Source organism: Pararge aegeria, chromosome 12 (genome assembly GCF_905163445.1).
Source record: "Pararge aegeria chromosome 12, ilParAegt1.1, whole genome shotgun sequence".
Lineage (NCBI taxonomy): Eukaryota > Metazoa > Arthropoda > Insecta > Lepidoptera > Nymphalidae > Pararge > Pararge aegeria.
The window spans coordinates 2,646,999-2,670,139 of NC_053191.1; the positions used below are offsets into that span (position 1 = coordinate 2,646,999).

At 35.8% G+C, this 23,141-nt stretch overlaps 1 protein-coding gene across 3 annotated transcripts in view; it reads left to right on the top strand.

Annotated features, from left to right (window-relative positions):
• LOC120627785 (ceramide synthase 5) overlaps positions 1 to 18,825 on the top strand; it is a 37,993-nt gene extending 19,168 nt beyond the window's left edge. For 2 of the 3 annotated variants that reach the window (XM_039895810.1, XM_039895812.1), the window contains 6 exons: positions 11,708 to 11,929; positions 13,999 to 14,220; positions 15,858 to 15,976; positions 16,315 to 16,459; positions 17,576 to 17,667; positions 18,398 to 18,825. In XM_039895810.1, the coding sequence (XP_039751744.1) occupies positions 11,708 to 11,929; positions 13,999 to 14,220; positions 15,858 to 15,976; positions 16,315 to 16,459; positions 17,576 to 17,667; positions 18,398 to 18,407 (810 nt within the window). In that variant the 3' untranslated portion in view covers positions 18,408 to 18,825. Of the gene's footprint in view, positions 1 to 11,707; positions 11,930 to 13,998; positions 14,221 to 15,857; positions 15,977 to 16,314; positions 16,460 to 17,575; positions 17,672 to 18,397 lie in introns of those variants that run through there. The other variant, XM_039895811.1, reaches the window with a different exon arrangement.
• The last annotated feature ends 4,316 nt before the right edge of the window (positions 18,826 to 23,141 follow it).

The window sequence follows — 23,141 nt, forward strand, 5'->3', positions numbered from 1 at the left end:
TCGGTTTCTACGTAACGTCGCACCGGAACACTAAATCGCTTAGTAGCACGTCTTTGTCGGTAGGGTGGTAACTAGCCACGGCCTAAAACGGCCCACCAGATACCAGTACCAGTACCACTTCGTACTTTCGCTTCGCTTCGGTAGTGAAACATGTTTTTATATAGTTCAAACTTCAAGTTGACATTAGGCGTAACTATGCCTGCAGTATGCAGCATTTGTGTGTACCTTGCTTGAGCCGTGACCCACTTTTATAAGCCCCTGCCGCTTTAACTCGGTTTTTTCCCGTGTTTCGTTCTGGTTAACTTTAACGAGAAGTTTATTAATCTCTATTTCAATTTATTTGCATTTAATTACTCATAATAACATCACAATAATCATATATTGTTCATAATAATATCACAATAATTAACAGCAATTCGACTTGTTTAAGAGACTGGTCAAGGAGTATCTCTTGAAAAGGTTTGAGGGACACCCCTATCCGTGGCGTAAGCACTCCTGTCTTTAACACCCATGTTTTCCTCTTTATACTGTATTAAGTTTTTTTTTCCTCTTTGTTTCTCTTTGAATACACCTTTGAATATAAATGTTCAGCCTTATCTTGTTCTTATTTTTACGTTTATACAACGTGTAAACGTAACAAAAATGTATATATAGCACGTGTAAATGAAAATCGAATTGTTACTCACAGGCTTTAGAGCTACATTATATACTGTCTCTGAGACTTATCTGTGAAACCGAGAACCTCATAGTTTTTGAGTAAACCACCGCCATAGTTTTTTACTGAAATAAATCAGATGCAGCCCTAGCACCACATGCAAAATTAAAATCATGTGATTCCTGTCACTTTATTAGGTACGCGTCGCGTAGCGTAAGTAATCTGCGCGTCTCGGTCTTTTATCTTCAATAGGGTTGTCATAAGTAAACAATTAGAATTATTGAATTTTGATTTAATATTCTTACAGGGTGATTCCTTATGAAACATACTTATGCATCTTAAAATATTATTTAGTAATTTTGTTACACGTTGTATATATATGTATATGAAAATAAATAAAACTGTATGGGGTATGGCGTTATAAGCTACGGAACCCTGGGTGTGAAAAAAAGCGTAATTGCAGGTGCTTACGAAACTGGGTCGTCAGTCAAGGCCTGTTTTAGTTCGCGGGCGATAATTGGATGCCCAATGGACGCTCATTGTTCTAAATGCCAGCCTGATTTGTTGGAGGCGTGCTTCGAGAGAGATCATGGAGTCAAGTACACTAAACTATGACTACGGGCTATGTACTTACTGTTATTGAGAACTGTTCGATAACATTTTTTCCTAGTCAATGTAGATTGATTTTAAATGTTTTAGCTGTGACTCGCGCCCTTCATTCGCATTTATTACGGTTTTTAGGATGGAAAGTAGCCTATGTCCTGCTGTCCATCATTTCAACAACATTTTCCAATAATCAAGTTGAATGGTTGCTTTAGGGCGTGGAGAAATAACAAACAAACAAACACACTTTCGTATTTATATTATTAGTAAGGATAAGAATATTCGATATCACCTCAGTATCCGTTCACATCCTCAGGATGAAATACCGCTAATTTCCATACTCCGGGCCGTTACTTGGAATTTCTTGATAGAAAAACTCGGGACTCAGGAAAAAGGAACTCGTGGTATTCTACGGTCGAACGTGCTCACAACTAAAGTCAAAGTCAAATATTTCTTTATTCAAATAGGCACATAGATGGCACTTTTGATGCGTTGATTATATACAAAATGTGTACATAGCAGTGAGTAGTGATGGCGATAACTACTATAAACTTAAAACTAAAGCTACGAGGGTTCCAAACGCGCCCTGCTCTAAGAAGAAACCCACAACAAACATAGCCGGTTGTTTTTTTTTTGTTATAACCATCTCACAATGTCATTTAAAACTATTAAAGAAGCAACCTGGTTAAAGCAATAATTTACACCCAAGCATTTTTATCGGTGACGAAGTCCTTAATACTATAAAAGGACTTTTCTATAAACTTTCATTAGCTTATTAATATTTACTTTGAACTTTTTAAGAGATATCAACGAGACCGGTAGTCAGTGGCGTGAATAGAGGTTATGCACAGGGTATGCAGATGATATAAAATGAACCAAATTTCCAGTTAGAGTTATAAACAAACTTAAGGATAGGCATTGTAAGAGTTACAAACAGCCTACCCGTAAGTGTTAATAGCTCGTACTGGAGATTTTCTTCATTTTATATCATCTGAATAACCTGTGCATACCCTCTATGCACGCCACTGTCGGTGGTGCACAGTAAACGCGGGTAGAACACGCGGGCTAAATGATGAAATCTTAATATATATAAATCTCCTGTCACGATGTTTGTCCGCGATGGACTCCTAAACTACTTAACCGATTTTAAATTAAATTGGCACACCGTCAGCATTCTGGTCCAACTTAAGAGATAGGATAGCTTAGATCTTTAATTATAGTCGCAATTTTATTTTATTGCAAATTATTTGTCTATAATTAATTGACAGTCACATGTTATATATATATATATATATATATATATATATATACTACTATACTCATTTAAGGCTTAGTGGTACTGAATACTTTAAAAACAAAATCAAACGCAGACGAAGTTGCGGGCAATAGCTAGTACTGAATAAATAAATAAATATTTATTAACCACAATAAATAAATTACAACATACTACAAGAGGACAGAGAAAAAGAAAAAAAAAATATAATAATTTAGGCGTATGTTGCTTCGTTGTGGTCAACGGGTCACCTACTCAGCTCTGTGCCGCAGCACCATGGCAGTAAATGCCAAGGAATACTGCAAAGCTGATTTTCAGTAGGGACCAAAGGTCACGGGTTTTCGAGGACCGGCAGCGACATGGTCTGACGTAGTGTTTGTATACTCTATGGGTAACTTATTTATAAATAACAAATATAATACAAACACTACGATAAGATTGACTATACCGTGGATAATTTTCACTCGAATCAATAACTAATTTATGGCGACCTGTGGCCCATGGGTAGCTATTGCGCCTGGCAGCGGTTCCCATACATAGTTTACAGTGATGGCATGATAGGGTAGAATTCGTTGACGGACTTTAAGCGATCAATATAGCGACGACGGCCGACTGGCGCAGTGGGCAGCGACCCTGCTTTCTGAGTCCAAGGCCGTGGGTTCGATTCCCACAACTGGAAAATTTTTGTGTGATGAACATGAATGTTCAGTGTCTGGGTGTTTATCTGTATATTATAAGTATTTATGTATATTATTCACAAAAAAATTCATCATTCATCTTAGTACCCATAACAAAAGCTACGCTTACTTTGGGGCTAGATGGCGGTTTGTGTATTGTCGTAGAATATTTATTTATTGAAATATGTCGCTGCTTTGTTTTGACAGTGGCATAATTCACAAGTGAAATATTGGTAGTTTTTCATCATTAGGTACCTACATTGTAATTAACCCATTAGTTGCCCGCTACAGCACGGCTAGTATGGGCAGGAGACTTTTCTCTCCTCGGAGAAATGATATAATGTAATCTTCTCCATCAGCTTTATCAACTCTCCCAGCATTGCCGCATTAGTGGAAATAATATCTTAATAATGGGTATACGTGTAATAATAAACGGGTGTCAAGGTATTTCATCTTGCAGTGCTTTGGCAGGTGGACAATTAATTTTATCCCTTTTCAAGGGATATAATTTTTGTCTTCTGTCTATGCTAGCCGTGCTTGGTACAGGTCTCCTCTTCACCATTCAGAATGAGAAGGGTTAAGGCTGCAGTCCATTATGGAGAACTCTTCGTAATGAAAGAACTGGACGTACGCGGGCTTCTTCACTGTTCCCCATTTGGGGTTTATGCAATACTAGTTGTTGCTCAACTTCTTATTACGATTTGAAGAGTAGCCTATGTTACTCTTCATCCTTTCAACTAAAACTAAAGCCCAAAATCTTTAAGATTGGTTGCTTAGTTAGGGCGTGAAGAAAGGACAAACTAGCACACTTTTACATTTATAATATTCAAGTTCAAATTCAAATTCTTTTATTTGCATAAAACATTGAAGGTATACATGGTTAGTCATAATATATGACATGCAAATCTTAATTTAAACAAATTCATTTATGTAATAACTAAAAATAACAAAATCAAAATAATCAAAATAGTCGGCTGATTATAGTAAAAATGTCATTAATTTTACTGTAAAATTTGGTGTTGTTGTCCTAACTAATGTTTAGTTAGGATACTAACAAATTTTATGACATTGGGGGCTTAATTCAGAGCCTTTGGAGGGAATCGTATTAGTTAAATTTTTTTTACACATGATTTCTAGTCTGTAATGAATAAAACTCTAAATTTTATTAACTTGTGGGTCTTATTAACAATGTCGAAAGGGGTTGCCAACATTTTTTTTTTTTTAGTTAAATAGCGTTTTTGTTCTCTATTTTATTATTTTTGCCTTGGTCACAATTTATGACATTCGTTTTCAGAAGAGGTATCAAAATGTACCTCACAAAATGCACAGTTAAGACAATAATTTCCTACATAAGAGAATCGGGGCCTTGTATCGGTGTTAAGTAGCTTACTCTTGGAAAGTCAGTGAATAAGAACATATTAACTTGCGTTTAATTGCCCATATTAATGAATAATTAATGAATAATAAGCTTGGTATAGTTTATGTGTAGAGCAACATTAATAATTAATTCCACGCAACGTAATGATAGAAGACATTATTTATTTACTTTTTTAAGTTAAAAACACCATAACCAAAGCCAACCGAGAAAATTGTATCATGCCGCGTAGAAATCGTTTGGGGTATGAATTAATAATAATAATAACAGTTTTTATTTGCTTCAAAGTACAATGTTTTTTCTAAAATTACCCCGGACCCCAACTAGGATATCCCGTGTCTTGGGGGGTCAGTGTCTTCCCATATGTGCATCGAAATTAGAGAGAATTTGGAAGTTTACATTATCAACATACAATTTATTATGTGTATAAGTGTGTCTGTGTATATGTGTGTGTGTGTGTGGTAGAGTGTGTGGGTGTATGTGTCTCTACCATATTTTGATTTATTTAAATTAATATTCAATAAAATATATCATATTTAGTATATTTAGTAAATTTACCTTAACGAACGAACTCATTATTTAGGTAATATATATATATATATATTTATTTGTATTAGTAATATACCAGCCAAAAATGGGACCCGCTTGCCTACAAGATGCCTATTCACTCTTGTTTTAAAGATACCCAGGTTGTAAGAGTTAGGAAACACAGAACTCGGGAAAGCGCTTCTAATCCCAGCCATGCGTGTAAGGAAGGAAGACGCAAATCGCTTTGTGCGAGTTTTTGGGATATTGACAAGGTACGGATGTAAACCCGCTCGGTGTCTTGCGATGCGAAGGTAGAATGGTGCAGAGGGAACTAGATTGAGCTAGATTGATTGCCATCGCCTTTCTTCTTCACTGTGCGTTTTTCCGCACGTAATTTTCGACTTTTTTGCCACGCGCATAATTTTTGACCATCTTCGACTGTATCATAACTTACCGGGTGAGATTGCACTCAAGGGTTAACTCGGGAATTGAACCGAGGACTTTGTGATCCGTTTAGACCAAGTAGGCAGTTAGATGGACGTTTTCCTTTCAGCAGCAACTAATAGTTCTTTATCATAGTCACATAGCGAATCATCTGATAGGACAACGTTATCAGCGTGGCCACTAGCTACGTAGACCGATTTACGGTACCTTCGAGTTATAACAATATTCCAAAAGTATTATATTATTAAATGGCAGATGCGCACGAATAAAAGCGGTGATGTGATGATCATGAATGTTTTTCAGTGTCTGGGTGTTTATCTGTATTTTATAAGTACTTGTGTATATTATTCATAACAATATTCATCAGTCATCCTCGTATCCATAACACAAGCTACGGTTAATTGGCTGGATAGCGATGTGTATTGTCGTAGTATATTTATCTATTTATCTTTTAGTTAAACGCGCTCTATTTATTGCTACCACATCACTTCCCATTTGCAGGGCTAGCACGGGCAGGAGATAAAAATTAAATCCCCGATTATATCCCCCGCCAAGGGATATAATTAACGTCAGTGGCGTGCATAGAGGGTATGCACAGGGTATGCAGATGATACAAAATGAAGGAAATCTCCAGTTCGAGTTATAAAAACTTAAGGGTATCCTTTTTAAAACTCTTACAATGCCTATCGTTGAGTTTTTTTATCACTCGGGAGATTTTCTTCATGATGTATCATCTGTATACCCTGAGCATACCCTCTATGCACGCCACTGATTAACGTATCCACCTGCTAAAGCACGTGAACATGAAATAGGAGAAGTTTATCCCCGTTTATTATTACACATATATTATTTGGAATATCCAAATACACTGGCGCACGAGTGGAAATAATATATTTCCACTCGTGCGCCAGTGCTCTGAGAGTTGATAAAGCTGTGGGAGAAGATAATTTTTTATCCCTTTCCCGGGGATTGTATTGTCTCCTGCCTATACTAGCCGTGCTGGTGTGATAGACCCGGCGTTACTCTATTAACCAATAAAAAAATTCGCTAACATTTGCGCAATCTTATACCAAAACAATTTAATACATGTACGGCAATAAACGTAGCAACATTTACTGCGTGTAATCCATAAAAAATATTACCTCATCGTCTACAATAGCTGTTCAGTAATATTTCGCCTTTCAGCCCACTCAGGATACGCAGTACTCTTATGACCGATTTTACTAAAACTAGGAAATTCTTCATGGTGATGCGAAGAGAAAAAAACGTTTCACCAACTCTTAGAAGACTAACGACGATAGGCCATAACGCCATTTAAAGTTACAGCACCGATTCTCTCATCTTCTGCTCATTTCCAAAAACTGACACAAGACAAACGAAAACAAATATACACCCGGTTTTTGTTTTAAAACCTTCAATCCATACGAAAAGTGTAAAATATGATAATACGAAGACGAAATGTCTATGATTCTTGCCACACCTTGTGGTTGGAATCATAGACAACTAGATTTATGAGTTACCTAGAGAAAATTGATTAATGAAAGGTCCGTTATTTGCCGTTAGTGAAAACGGACAATAGTTCTATCGTAGTTGTAAGTGATTTCTATGACGTTGATTATGTACCAATACGTGTGTCCCGTAATTTAAAGGGTACATAGTCTACGTCAATATATATATATATATATATACTAGCAGTGGCGTGCACAAGGCTTGTGACCAGGGTATGCATAAAGCAGGTACATGGCATAAAGTTGAAAAATTCCCCTCCAATACGAGTTATATAAGATAATTTGGGTATGCAGTGCTTTTGTGCATGTGTGAAGTGCACGCCACTGTATACTAGCTGACCCGTGCACCAAATCAGTTATTACCGGACTTCACAAATAAAATGACATTTTCTAAAAATGAATCTTAGCGAGATCTATTTATCGCCTCCGAAACCCCTGTATAGTGTATAACAATATATACTTTCTTTATCTAAAATCATGCAATTGATACGTCAATCTATAAAATCTCGGTAGCAAGTCGTTTGTTTATCTTGATTTTTATGAGTGAAGTAATAGTAGAAGTCACAGAATTAAGAACATACAGAATCCTCATTCAACCATTATTGTACAATGTGTCCAAAGACAGAGATGCCGCCCAGGGCACCTTTCACTTCACATCCGCGGAATGTTGTTAGCTCATAATCTTTTCCCCTTTTTTCTATTTTATGGTAAACGTTTAGAACATTAGAGGTAACACAATTACTGTCAACTGTTAAATGGTAAGTGACTAACCGTTTGTTCGAGAAACACTACTAAAGTGGAGTGGTTTTTGATGCTTCAATATTAGTGTGCGTGTAAATGGTTTCTGAATGTTCTTTATTCTGTGGTACAAGTATATAGTTAAAGTCAAAGTCAAAAATATCTTTAATCAAGTAGTAGTTCTTAGGTGGCACTTTAGATGTGTACATTACATGAGAAGTACACGGCAGATGGTGCCGATAACCATATTCGTAAACTTAAAACTAAAGTTTTATTTTTTTATCACCATCTCCGATTGTCATTTAAAATTATTGGAAGAGCAACCTGGTTAGATATTACAACAATGTAAAAAAATTCACACCCAAGCTTATTTGTCGATTGCGTACGTAATAAGCTTACGTTTAATACAAACTGAACTTTTTAAGAGACATCTCCAAGATGCCAATGGGTACTTTTAAAAGAATTATGTATTTTATGTAACCTAGTATAAACATATATATATATATATAGTACAATAACATTACAACAAGGTACTAGGTATCTATAAGTTATATAAATACATATAACGTTAACGCACTGCGGATGTGTCGGCTAAGGAAACCGCAATTACTTTGTTACAATAACGTAAAATCTATTTTAAATAGTGTTGCCCAAATGCAAGAACAAGACGAGACTTAGCCAGTCTTGGTCTTGGTCTTGCGCCAATACACCTGGTCTTGGTCTTGGTCTTGGTCTTGCGCTCCCAGTCTTGGTCTTGGTCTTGGTCTTGCAGCAAGAGTCTTGCAAGTCTTGCAATTACCTATTAGTCTATTACTATTTATTAAAGTTTACTTTAAATCTTAGAAAAACGTATTAGAATTGGAACATTGTGAGCTTGAATTAACATAGCCATAGTAAAGATCAAGCAGATTAATAAATAACTGAAGATTTGATAAGAAATTCGAAAAATCAACTGACCTATATGTCGTTTTCCATGGAAGTAACTGTTTCTTAATAAACATTTATGATTTATAAGCTTACATTTGCTAAAACATGTAAAAAAACAAATTAATTACAATAACTTGACTGTATTTTAAAGAACAATACTTATCTGTCTAGAAAGAGATTGAACCCTCAACTTATAAGAAATTTAATAAAAGAGTTTTACGATTTATCATTTATTTGAATAAAGCTGAAGAGTTCGTTTGTATGTTTGATGACAGAAGTTTTAAAATAAATAAATAAATCCTGAACGTCACTATACCTCCAAAGTTACTATTCCTCGTGGACGAAGTCGCGGGCACAGCTAGTAAATACTTACTCTCATCATCTCTCTCAGAGATATTCGAACACTTTTTTGCTATTTTTTCTTGTAAAAACTTAAGAAATATAATGACTAAATGTACAATAATAGTACCTAAGTAATTAGTTTAAAACCATATAAGTAATCAATATTATAATTACTTACTAGAATGAATTATTATGACATCTACTACCTATCCTCACCATTTTATCCTAATCATAATACTACTTGCGTGATCAGTATAATGTATTCATTTTCATTCTAAGCACTCTGAAACTTATTTATTCTTTGGAACACCTGTAGGTACTCTTAAAATTCGAAATTATTTTGCATGAATAGTGTCAAATGTTATGATTTCGGCGCGGCGGCAACGATTGTTTTAGATTTCAAAAGAAGCCGCCGGCGCGTGTATCATAACCATGTACTTCCGAAAAGCGGCAAATTTCTTTGAGAAGTAAGTACAAAACCTTTGATGCCGCATTATCAAAGTGCCGATGGTTAAAACATAACTATGCATGCACTCAGTTTGATTTTAATAGATATTTTTTTATTCGCTATGTTTATGGTATTACTCGTAATGCGCATAGGTCCAGTTTTTCATATTCTTTGATATAGTTTTTTGCGTCTCATAGAATTCCTAAGCGTACCTACCTACCTATACACCGAACTGTTACACCTAACTACTCCGTGAAATAGCGCTAAGTCCTAGCTGCAAGACGCAAGAGTCTTGCAGGCTATGTCTTGTTCTTGCTCAAGTCTTGCACGGTCAGTCTTGGTCTTGGTCTTGCTAAAAATACGCGGTCTTGTTCTTGGTCTTGGTCTTGCAAAAACGCAAGAACAAGACCAAGACTGCAAGACCAAGACTGAATTTGGGCAACACTAATTTTAAAACTAGTAATGAAGGCGATGTTAATTATTGCACCACTGAGGCTACACTCATGCTCTACTGTGAGGTTTCATTATACTGCTATTATCTCATTATATCCTAGTACCTATATATCAGTCTTTAGTACGCGGCTTTGTCTGCATGTACTATTATTATTATTATTGTATTGTTAACCTTATCCAGCGAATTATAAAAATTGAGCTTATTTTTGCTATACTCAAAGTCAAAGTCAAAAATATCTTTATTCAAGTAGGCCAATAGGTGGCACTTTTGATGCGCACATAAGAATTACACGTGTCATTATTTTAAAATCTTATCTCTCAAAGACTCTCTCGGACCCATTTTGTAGATCGAACGAACAGCCCTCTTCTGCAGCACGAAAATAGTGCTAATATCAGCAGCATTACCCCAAAGTAAAATTCCATATGACATAATGCTGTAAAAGTAACTAAAATATACCAGTCTAGCAGTTTCTACGTCGGTCATATGGCGTATCTTCCTTACCGCATAGGCAGCAGAACTAAGCCTGTTCGATAAATTATTTACATGAAAACATGGCCCCATTGAAGTTTAGAATCTAACGTTAATCCTAGAAAAACTGTCGTATCCTCCAGTTTCAGTTCAGTGGTTTTCACGTGTTTAAAATTAGGTAAAGTGAATTTTATACTATTGTTTTTTTTTCCGTTAAGAACCAAATTATTAGCCTCAAACCACTGTACCACTTTAGCGAGAGAAAGACTCCGCGGAAAGCAGGAGAATCTGTGTGATTCTCACAGAGTTTATTGCGTTCTAAGAAAATAATTAGCCTTCGGTTCGTGATTTTTTTCAAGAACTTTTGATGTTGATTGTAGAATTGATATCGCCTATAAACAGGGCAACACTTCGCAAGGCATGCAAAGAATACATCCTGCATAGTGCCACAAACCTGAGGCGTATTTCGTCACTTAGTCAGATATATTACGAAGCTCTATACTAATCTATTGTAGTAAAAAATAATCTATAGGTAGATAAATAACGCATGCTTTATCGAAATATCATGGAATGATAGTGGCGATTAGGGGCACGCCGATTAAACGCATGTCCACATGCAATAATGAATAGCTCGTAGGCAGCGGCAATCAATATTTGCTCCACTTTTTTTTTAGCACACATCAAAAAAATTGCGCACTCCCGTTTAATATTATAAATGGAAGAAGGACAAATCAACTCGCTCCCTTGTTCTAGTTGAATAGAATAGAATAGAAAAACTTTATTGCAACAAAACATTAGGAAAAACACAAGGAAAACAGTAAAAGTACTTAGTGTGTTTAGTGGCATTATCACTAAAAGTGATCTTTTAAAGGCAACCTGAGCGTTGATTTGTAATTCTTATCAAAAAAGAGTATCATTCCCGAACGATCAAAGAAAATAGTCTACGGCGCAACGGATAGCGTTGTGGATTTAAGTGGGAGGTCCCGATTTTGATTCCGGCAGGGGCACTTCCTCTGGTCTGGTCTGGTGGGAGGCTTCGGTCGAGGCTTGTTGCCACCCTGCCGACGAAGACGGGCCGCTAAGCAATTTAGCGTTCCGGTTCCGATGTCGCGTAGGAATCGCTTAGGGTTATGGGCTCAGAATAGGTTAGTCCGTTACCATCTCAGATTGCACCATCACTTTCCATACTAACTTGTAGTGAAAAAAATAAGAGTTAGGATTAAGCTTATAGTACCTACCAATGAAAATAGGAAAACCTTCCTTTCAGATATGCGCGCTAGCGAAGCAGTTAGATATGTCAGAAAGGCAGGTGGAGCGCTGGTGGCGTCTCCGGAGGAGCCAGGATAAGCCGTCCAAGCTCACCAAGTTCTGCGAGAACGCGTGGAGATGTAGCTTCTATTTCTACAACTTCTCCTACGGGACGTTCATCCTATGGGACAAGGATTGGCTGTGGGACATCGACCAGTGTTACATTGGGTATCCGCATCAAGTAAGTTGTGCGAATACCAACTTTTTACACGCTTTTTATCAGCTTCACCTGCAGAGCTAAGAACAGACAGAAAAGAAAAATTATATCCCCTGCCAAGGGATATAATTAACGTGTCCACCTGCTAAAGCACGGGAACATGGAATAGGAGAAGTTAATCCCTGTTTATTGTTACACATACATTATTTGGATATTATTTCTTTTTGTGCGCCAGTGCTCTGAGAGTTGATAAAGCTGTGGGAGAAGATAAATTTTTATCCTATCCCCGGGGATATAATTGTCTCCTGCCCGTGCAAGCCGTGCTGTAGGTTTGTTTTGTTTTATGTTTGTTTGTATGTTTGTATGTTTGTAAAGAACTCCTTTAGACTTGATTCTGACCCACTTCAATAGGTCTGAATTAGTTCAAACTTTGTAAATATGTCGAGGACCGATGACAATACACTAATTTGATAAGATTGTTTCATTTTTCAATTTGAAAAATAATATTTTCGTAATTTATACAATTTTCATCAAAACTTGATATGGCAGGAATGATGTTAATTTTAATTTCCAACCATATCTTTAGCCGATTTCTTTAGTGAATTGGTTACTAATCTTTGGCTCAATAAAGAAAGAATCCATTTTTTAATGTGCTCCGTGCTGCGACCCTTGTGTTGCCATTAAAAAAAACAAAAAGAAGGGCTGCCAGTAACACTTCGAATCTTACACAAAATATCTGTTATGCACAATAACTAGTGAAAATAATTAAATAAACTACGCCCAAACTCGGTGTACATACGTTATATTATAAAATTAAATTTATTTTAAATAGTGTATTATAAATGTAACATTATGTATTGTGCTCAATAAATTGAAATTGAAATTATCGCGATTGCAGGATATATTCTAGTTCAGTTCACGAAACCTTAATCGCGCCAGTTGTAATTTTTATCTTTAGCAGTTTAGCACGAATACAATCTTATCTAATACATGACGGTATGCGAAGGTGCAGTTTAAGGTGGAATTCGTTAAACTGGCAAATAAATCTACTTTTACTATAATAAGGAAAAAAAAGATTCACGTCGCGTTACGCACGCCAGATGAGAAATATTTATGTTCATTTATTAGAATTTAAAATTAAAAAAATAATAAAGAAAATATTTATTTGATGCCCATATTAAGGGGGTCGTGAAAAAAAAAAGTGATTTTCTATTCTGTGAAGGCGGCCTTATATTTTAGATCACGAAATTTATAAATAATTTTTAAAATATGTTTTTTTATAGTCTGTTGTTACCCAAATAAAAAATAAAAAAAAGCTAAATGTATGCTACGTATAGTCTTTAAATTCGCAGCGGATTCTTACGCATCATTGTTTCTAAAGTACCCGCACATTGCTATGGAAAAAAAACTGTTGTGAAGGCAAAAGGTTATTGGGTATTAAATCGGCTTATCATAAATGCCCGAAGCTAAGTATCAATTAGTAGGACGCTTGAAAAGCACAAATATATAATATAAATTGCTCTAAAGGCAATGGCAGGCTCTAATTTTATTTTGGAGCAAAAAGCTTCTAACTCTTATGAGAGATAAGATTACAATGGGATAGCAATAAGATGAAGTTGATTCGTAAGCATGTGTACACACATCTTAAATAAATTTATATATAATATTATAAATGTGAAAGTGTGGATGTTTGTTATTATTCAATCACGCAAAAACGGCTGAACGGATTTGGATTAAATTTGGCATGACACCTATGACATGGAAAAGAACATACGCTACATATTATCCCGGGAAATAAGAGACTTCCCGCGGGAATAAAAAACCTTAATCCAACGAAGTCGCGGGTATCAGCTAGTAATACATAAATATGCTATGACAAGGCAAATGTCGTCCTCTAGTTCCAAAGTAACCTTGTCGAGTCTGTAACTAGATGGCACCACTTGTCTATTATGTCGCGCTACGACTTGTTCAACTAGAACTAACTATAAGAGTTATAATGCAACCATTATAATGCAAGTATGCTGTGTTTTGTTCGTGCGGTGAGTGAATAGCGTGAAAGCATGATTTAAAATTTTCATCCAGTCTCATTCCAGGGGACATCTAGTGACATCTGGTGGTACTACATGATATCAGCGGCGTTCTATTGGGCGCTGACGATGTCACAGTTCTGGGACGTGCGTCGGAAGGACTTCTGGCAGATGTTCGTCCACCACATCGCTACGATCGCGTTGCTATCTTTCAGTTGGGTCTGCAACTTGCATCGTATTGGCACTTTAGTGCTGCTGCTACATGACTGCACCGATATATTCTTAGAGGTAAGAAAAGGTTTTTTTTATCTATGCCAATGTACGGTCTGTTAGAACTTTGATAGTCAAACTATTAGTAGAAGCTTTTTGTGACAGAGCTCGTCCGGGGAAGTACCTTCTATCGCCAAGCTTATTTATTTATTTATTTTAGTGTCAAAAAATTATAAACTAACATAAAAAGGATTGGACGTGCACAAGGACAGCTTAACTCTATAGATAACTCTTCCAGAATCCTTAGAATGTGAGAAAAATTAAAGAGTGGAGCTGAGTAGGTACTTAAATAAATAACTGATACAAAGAGATACAATACATAGTCAAGCACATATATTATATAAACTAGATGTGCCCTGCGGCTTCGCCCGCGTAATTTTGGGAGGCAGCGTACTGCTACATAGTCTACACCTATAGTCATATATATAAGATAGAACATTTTTTTACCTTACGTAATTTTTTTTCAATGAAAAGTATACTATGTTATTTCTAATACCTCCAAGAAAAAAGATAATAAGTTTCATGAAGATCGGTTTGGTAGTTCTCGTGTGAAAGCGTAACAAACAAACTTACTTTCACATTTATATTATTAGTAGGGATTAGAAGGGATACCAAATTAAAACTACAATGTATTAATACATACAATAATATATGAAATACAGAAACAAAGACATATACTAATAAACTAATTAATGTTGACTCGACCGTTGTTGTTCCGATCGTCGTTTCAGTCAATGGTCTTCTCGCGAAAAGCTTCGACCAACATCTCAAGAAGCTTTCGCTTGGTTGTTGGATCAAGGGTCGGATACAGAAGGCAGTAGTCCTTGAAACGGCGAGTATTGCGAAGAGTTCCTCACTTTGGAGCCCTGACCGCCGGTTGCTTGGGCATTCAAAAGCCCCGCAAGTGGAGGGTGTTTGTTTTTTTCTTATAAATTTTTAATAGTGTTTTTTTAATTTTTGTAAGCATTGTTAAGAATAAAAAAAAAAATGAAATTCAATAAATGATAGAATATAACTAATTATATAGAGAAGCCAGAAAGTGCTGCTTATTTCTGCCGCCAAGCAGCATTGTTGCAACTTGCAATGCTGTGTTCCGGTCTGAAGGGCGTGGTTGTCGGCGTAATTACAGACATGAGGCTTAACACCTACGGCTCCGAATTTAAGACCTGCAACATGCTCCTTGCATGTCCTGAGTGTTGCTCGATTTTCCACCATTTTAATTTTGCATATGCTTGGTCCATAAATTATTACTATATAATAAAAAAAGCGACCTTGAGAAGCTGCTGCTTAGAATTTTGAATTTTATTAGACTTGTCTGTCCAATTCAAAGGCAACTTGGTAGTACTCCAATGTAAACCCTGACCATCTACAAAGTTATCAAAGTCTTAAAAACCAGCCGGAGAACTCTGTGTACAATCTTTCTAACGCATCTAATCTTTATCGGAAAAATTGATAACTTTAAAAAAAAATCCCTGATTTGAGTGAACACAGAAATCCGATGGACCTGGAGTCTGATTTGTATTTTAACAGACTTGGCTGGTTCTGAAATTTATCCCCAGTTAACCATTTCTATTAGCCGGTAATGGTTTGATGTGATGATTATGATGATTTCCACTCAAATAGTGACCCTATAATTTTCTTTTTTTGTATTCCAGGCTGCGAAAGCGGCGAAATACGCAAACTATCAGAAGTTGTGCGACGCAATATTCACTGTGTTCACCGTGTTGTGGATCGTCACGAGGCTGGGGATATATCCGTTCTATATTATTTGGAGGTATGTACTACTTTTCGGATATCGGATGAGAGTCATTCAGCAGATAATGGAGTGACAAATGAGAAGATCTTTAGAATACCGTAGAAAGTAAGAACATAGCTCAAAGAGTCGCGAAGCTGAAGTGGCAATGGGCGGGACATTGCTCGGAAAATTGACTTAATCATTCTACAACGGCGAAGGAAAACATCGTGAGTAAACCCACGTGCCTGGGAGTTCTCCATTATGTTCCTAAAGTCGTGTGGAGTCTACCAATCCTAAACCCTTCTCACCGAAAAGGGGGTACCTGTGTCATGTGGGTCGGTAGGTAATGGGTTGATATGATGATCTTATCTCCACAGCACATCAGTCCGTGCTCCAATGCTACTGCCGATGTTCGCGGCGTACTATATCTTCAACGCGCTACTATGTCTGCTACTCGCACTCCATATACTATGGACGTGGCTCATACTTCAGGTTGCTTATAAGTCCATCAACGCTGGCAAGGTAAGTTTACTTTTTTTTAATTCTATTTTTTTAATTTTTCAAATATTATTTTATATTAATAAAGAAAGATTAATAATTATTATTTTCTATCATTTTCATGTTTTTTTTTTAATTTTTAACAATCAAATTATAATAAACACAACATCCAACCTTCGCTTGCGGGCTTTTGAATGCCCAAGCAACTATCGGTCAGGGCTCCAAAGTGAGAAACCTCACAATACGCGCCGTTTCAAGGCCTACTGCCTTTTGTATCCGACCCTCGATCCAACAACCAAGCGAAAGCTTCTTAAGATGTTGGTCGAAGCTTTTCGCGGGAAGACCATCGACGGAGACGACGATCGGAACAATAACGGTCGACTCAACAATATTCTTATCATTAGGTACTATATTTTATAGCTATACAGAACTGTCTCGTTGGTTAGCATGTTTATATTTATAACGAGTGCCTCGGTTTGAATCCCGCTTCGTATATCAAAACTTGTTAGGTATAACGTCTGTCTGGTGGGAAGTGTGGAGGTGAGGAGTGAATAGGCATCTTTCAGGCAAGCGCTCCACCTTGGGCTGCATCATCGCTTACCATCAGGTGTGATTGAAGTCAAGCGCTCGTATATAAACATGTATACAAAAATAAAAAAATTATCACCCCTACCGACAAAGACGAGCCGCTAAGCGATTTAGTGTTCCGGTGCGATGTTGCGTAGAAACCGATTAGGGGTATGACTACCATACTCCCTAACATATTAGCCCGCTACCATCTTAGACGCCATCATCACTTACTACCAGGTGAGCTTGCAGTCAAGGGCTAACATGTAGTAGAATAAAAAAAAAAAAATTTGCTTGTTAAAGTATTCAAAGTACTAGGAGTTTAGAAGTTGACGGCGTAAACCGCCGTGCCTCGGTTAAGCAGTCGGTGCCAATTTTTACCACGAACTTTGAGCAGCTCGGTGGGTCCATGCTCTAAATGGGAGGGATTTCTGGTGATCGCAGTAGATGGTAGTAGAAGCACAAAGGACGCTGCTGCCCGTGCTAAGTCGCCTCGTACGACATCAAAGAGGAAGGTCTATACAAATAATAATTAATGTTTGTTTATTTATTTATTTCTACTGTACATTTCAGATGGAAGGCGACATCCGTAGTTCTAGTTCAGACTTTAGCGACAGTTCGCACCAATCAAATCACAGTACGCCTAACAGAATTCATAACAAAAAGTAAGCATGAACTATTATTTCTATAGATAAATAAACCAAGTAAATAAATATACTACAAGAATACACACATCGCCATCTAGCCCCAAAGTAATAATTGATGAATAATGTTATGATTAATATACATAAATACTTATAATATGTATGTTCATTCAACACAAAAATTCTAGTTGTGGGAATCGAACCCACGGCCTTGGACTCAGAAAGCAGGCCGTCAAATAGAGATAGTGTGAAGAGTGCTTAATTCTATAATTCTATATTATTTATGATTAAAAGGTTAAATACCAAAATTAGAATTAAATTCGTTTACTCCGCTGCAAGATTTGGTCGTTTATTCTCTTCAGACTAAGTTTTATAAGCATTCATTCATTGTTCAAGCTTCTGAACTGTGGAAAGCACTCCCAATAAGCATACATATTTAAGTATGTATACTATGTTTTAGTTTATATTCGTTTATTATTTTTTATATTATTATTAGTATTAGTACTTTATGTGTGTAATCTGGATAAGTAGTGTGTAATTGTTCGTAAGTATGTATATATTAAAAATACCAATCGGTTTCCCTTGATTTTCCTAATCCTAAGGTTGCCTGGAAGAGATCGCTACTAAGCGATAAGGCCGCCCTTTGTATCCTAGGTTTATTTTTGTTGTGTCCATTTTTTTTTTCCTTTTCGTGGTGTACAAATAGAGTGTATAAATATAAAAAGGAATAAAATGTATTATTTCTTTACAGGGACACGTAGTGGTCTGCATGCCTTCGAGCGATGGTCATCGAGAACGGTGAACTGAAATTATTTATTAAACTTTATAGCCTTTAAATAACGACGTTATTCAATTAAAATGGTTCAACATGGTTCCCGGGCGCGGAAGAAGCCAATTTATGCTCTTGCACCAAAAAAACTAACTCAAATTCAAAATTTCTTTATTCATGTAGGCCTATCACAGGCACTTATGAAGCGTTCATACATATATGTTTACATAATTGTAAGGGGATGGTGATAACATCGTACGCCAACTTAAACTTAAAGCTACGAGTAAAACTATAGTAAGACCCCTACTCAATCGTTTTTAAGAATAACCAACCGTACTTCAAATAAATACACTTCTTTATTAAAACTGTTCCAACTCTGAATAATACTTTTTAAGAAATTAAATTAAAAAAAAAAAACATTTTTAATATGGATAGAAGCAGGCGTTACTTTGCGGAAATCCATAATATATTATGAAAATTAAGCTTGAATTTGCTACACTCCGCGAACAGCAGGAGAATCTGTATGGTGCAATTTAAATGATGTTGACTTTACAATGAATAATTGTTGAATAATTCTTAACAATTATTCATTGTAAAGACAGCATCTCCTGAGGATGCTCCGGTTTCGGAGCAAAACGTGCGTAGCAATCGGCAATGTACCCTACATTGCCGAGGATCTGTTTGGTGTGGAGTATACGGATTGAAGTAATTATAAATTACATCATAACTTATATATTTGACATCATAACTTTAATATTTGACTTATTATATTTGACGGCAAATTGGCGCAGTGGACAGCGACCCTGCTTTCTGAGTCCAAGGCCGTGGGTTCGATTCCCACAACTGGAGAGTGTTTGTGTGATGAAAATGAATGTTTTTCAGTGTCTGGGTGTTTATCTGTATATTATAAGTATTTATGTGTATTCATAAAAAAATATTCATCAGCTATCTCAGTACCCATAACACAAGCTACGCTTACTTTGGGGCTAGATAGCGATGTGTGTATTGTCGTAGTTTATTTATTTATTTATTATCATACAGATCCTCCTGCTGTTCGCGGAGTATAGCAAATTAAGCTTAATTTTCATTATAAAACATTTTTAATTAATCCAACGTCCAGTATGTCAATTGCTTCAACGGTGAAGGAAAACATCGTGAGGAAACCTGCGTGCCTGCGAGTTAGTTAGTTATACATAATGTTCTGAAGGTGTGTGGAGTCCACCAATCAGCACTAAGCCAGCGTGGTGGACTACGGCCTTAACCACTTTTCATTGTGGGAGGAGACCCGTGCTCTGTAGTGGGCCGGTAATGAGTTGATATGATGATGATTATTGTGATGAAATTAAACTAACAGTTTGGCGTAATTAGGAATATAGCAAAGTTTTTGAGTTGGAACAGTTTTGATGTAGAATTCGCCGCTTAGCTAAAACGCACAAGTGTAATTACCAAAGTGCTCACTACAAACAAAAACATCCTCTTATCATATTATACAAAAATCAAAACCTTATTAATATTAAGCAGTGATTGCGCATTGGGTAAGAGCTCGCCTTCATTTTCGGGGGGCCGAGTTCGAATCCCAGCTCGCACCTCTAACTTTCCTAAGTTATGTGCGTTTTAAGTAATTTTAAATATCACTTGCTTCAACGGTGAAGGAAAACATCGTGAGGAAACCTGCATACCTGAGAGTTCTACATAATGTTCTCAAAGGTGTGTGGGGTCCACCAATCCGCACTGGGCCAGCGTGGTGGACTACGGAATTAACCACTTCTCATTGTGGGAGGAGACCCGTGCTCTGTAATGTAGTTGATGTGATGAACTAATATTTTGAATACGAAAGTATATTTGTTTGTTTGTCTTTCCTTTACGCCTTAACTAAGCAACCAATCAACATGATTGATGGCATGGAGTTAGTTGAGAGGACTTGGCCAGCTTAGTTGACTACGGCCTAAATCCTTATAATTTTGTGAGGATATCCGTCTCCTCTTGGGCGGATAATCGGCAAATAATGATGATGGCAACCTTAATTAATAAAAAAAAAAAAACTGTTTTCTATAAAATGTTAAGAGAGCTGTCACCTGTATCTCGTAAAAACTATGCCATAATGACTTGTGCGTTGTAGCTAAACGAAGTGCTATTTAAAACGGTTGCCACGCATTTATAACAGTTATTCCTATATTGATTCCGCGACGCACCGATTTTCGCAATTTAAAATAAAGGGGAGCGCATATCTACGATTAAATCTTTGATTACACCTAATTCTCTAGTCTTAGCTTAACATTTCAAGCTGCAGCCATATCATTGAAATCTTTAACCAAAGTCATTTATCACTTCATTGAATCACAATGCATGTGACCTGTGGGTTTATGCTGTATGGTTTTTTGACAGCGACAATTTAATGTCAAGATGACAGTTTCGTAAGATATAGCAGGTAACTTGGTTGCTCAATGAATAAGGAACACCATTGAAGTATCCCCATTTCCTTACAAAATAAATGTCTTTTTGTTTTGATTTTAATGTGTAGTTCATTGTTGAACACAATTTTAAGTGTTATTTTGTTTAAGACGTTTTATGTCAACAGTTTGACGCACTAAGCGTAAGCATAAGTCGCTTTTTTAGTGTCAACATCATACAGGTGGGCACATTTTTTTCGCTGTTACAGCAGGTCCTCCATTTCGTTCTCATTGGACTAGCGGTTGTCTTAAAAAATTACAGCATAAACCCGCTATAGCAAATAAAGGGGGTTAAAAACCTCAAAAAAATTTGTGAAGTATAGTCTCTCTGTCTCACGGAAATCGTTCAGCCTTTGTAGTGATGCAGTGTACTAGCCAGTGTAAAACTCAATTTTTTTTTAAACGTCTTATTTTTAAACAATCTTTTAATTCCCATTTTTGATAAAAATAAGTATGATTTAAAAATGAATAAGTCACACATTTAGAGAGAAAGTCTCTTTCTATTTAATTTGTTTTTATTTACTTTAATGTACTTTTGTTTTTCTTTATTTAGATAAGTACATTTTACACTAAAAAGTAATTAAAGTTTTGTTTTGCATAATAGGACGAGTAAGAAAAAGGCGAGTTATAAGTAATAAACCTGATCTTACTGATACTTAAAAAAACGCATGTACAGTGCTTTATAAAAAATACCAAATAGCTCTCGGCCTTTTAGTTCAGATCATCAAAAATAACAACTTTTGTTCTACGACTATCCAAAATTCAGTATAAATTTATTAAAAAAAAAATAACATGTTTTTCTGTAGAGAGTCATTACACCGTGTAACCAAATGTGATTCGACAACGTCTATGAGTATAATAGAGTCGTGATTAGCACGCTGTTGCCGATGTTAACGATGTTAAATTATAGATTAACTACAATTAGAGTTTCTATGTAAAATATGAATATTACACGGACTATCAAATAAAAAAAAAGTCGTAGAACAAAAGTTGTTAGTTTTTATGTAAACATCTACAGATCGAGAGCTATCTGGTATTTTTTTATTTCCCTCTTTATATAAACACAACAACCACAGAATTGAGAACACACGACTAATATTGAAGCATCAATAACCACTCCACTTTAGTAGTGTTTCTCGAACAGGCGGTCAGTCACTTCATTCCATATAGCAGTTGACAGTAATTATTTTACCTCTAATGTTCTAAACGTTTACCATAAGACGGGGACAGTGGGAAAAGGTTGTGAACTATCATTCCGCGTGTGTGAAGTGAGAAGTGCGTTTTGGACACAATGCACTGCATCCATTTAAGGCTGAATGAGGGTTCTGTATATCCCTAATTCTTTGACAACAACAAGCTTATTCAAGCCGTCTTCGTGATATAGATCTACTATACTAAAAGTATTATATGTTATTAATAACGTTCACTAAATAATTTGAAGTATTATTTTTCTTATTATGTTCCTTATGAAGAGGCTTTATTAATAATCGGCGGAGAATTGTTCCTTATTTTTTTTAATTGTTACCAGTATTGTCCAGTGTCACAAAACATAAACGAAATTCCATTACAGAATAAAAAATATCTAATTTTTAATCTTATACGGATAGAAATTATAATAAAATTAGGCATTATTAAAAACGAAATTGAAATATAAGATATTATAATAAATAATCTAGTTGTTAAATTTGAAATTATATTGTTCCTTTGCCATTTGCATTTAATAAAAAAAAAAAAGTTGGTCTACATTCGTGAATACGAAATGGCACCACAGAGTAAAAACGACAATTGTTTCATGTCAAAATTAAGACTTTATTTTTATTATTTAAAATAGCCCTTTTCTATTTTGGTATTATGTTTCGAGAGTTTCCTACTTGCCTACTTTAATAATATTAATGCATTTATGTATACAAAATGTATGTATCATAATAATTATTTATGGTGTTTTTAAACATAAATATATCCAGACTATTTTATATGGTGCTGGCTTAAGGAAAATAGGCGGGAAACTTAAATAACGGTTTAATGTAAGAAAAGTCCTGAATGGTAGATTTGTGCCTAAATCGGTGGAAACACGATTAATCGTCAAAAAAGTTGATTAAGATTTACATAGTCTTTAAAGTTCATAGAATATCATACACATAGAATATTATTTACATCGTCTGTATATCGTCAAAATGGACAAGTCTGAAAACTGTATAAATCCGATTTATTGGTTTTTCCTTAGTGATTCATAAAAATTTTACGTTCAATCGATGCTGAAATTCTTATTTGATTTT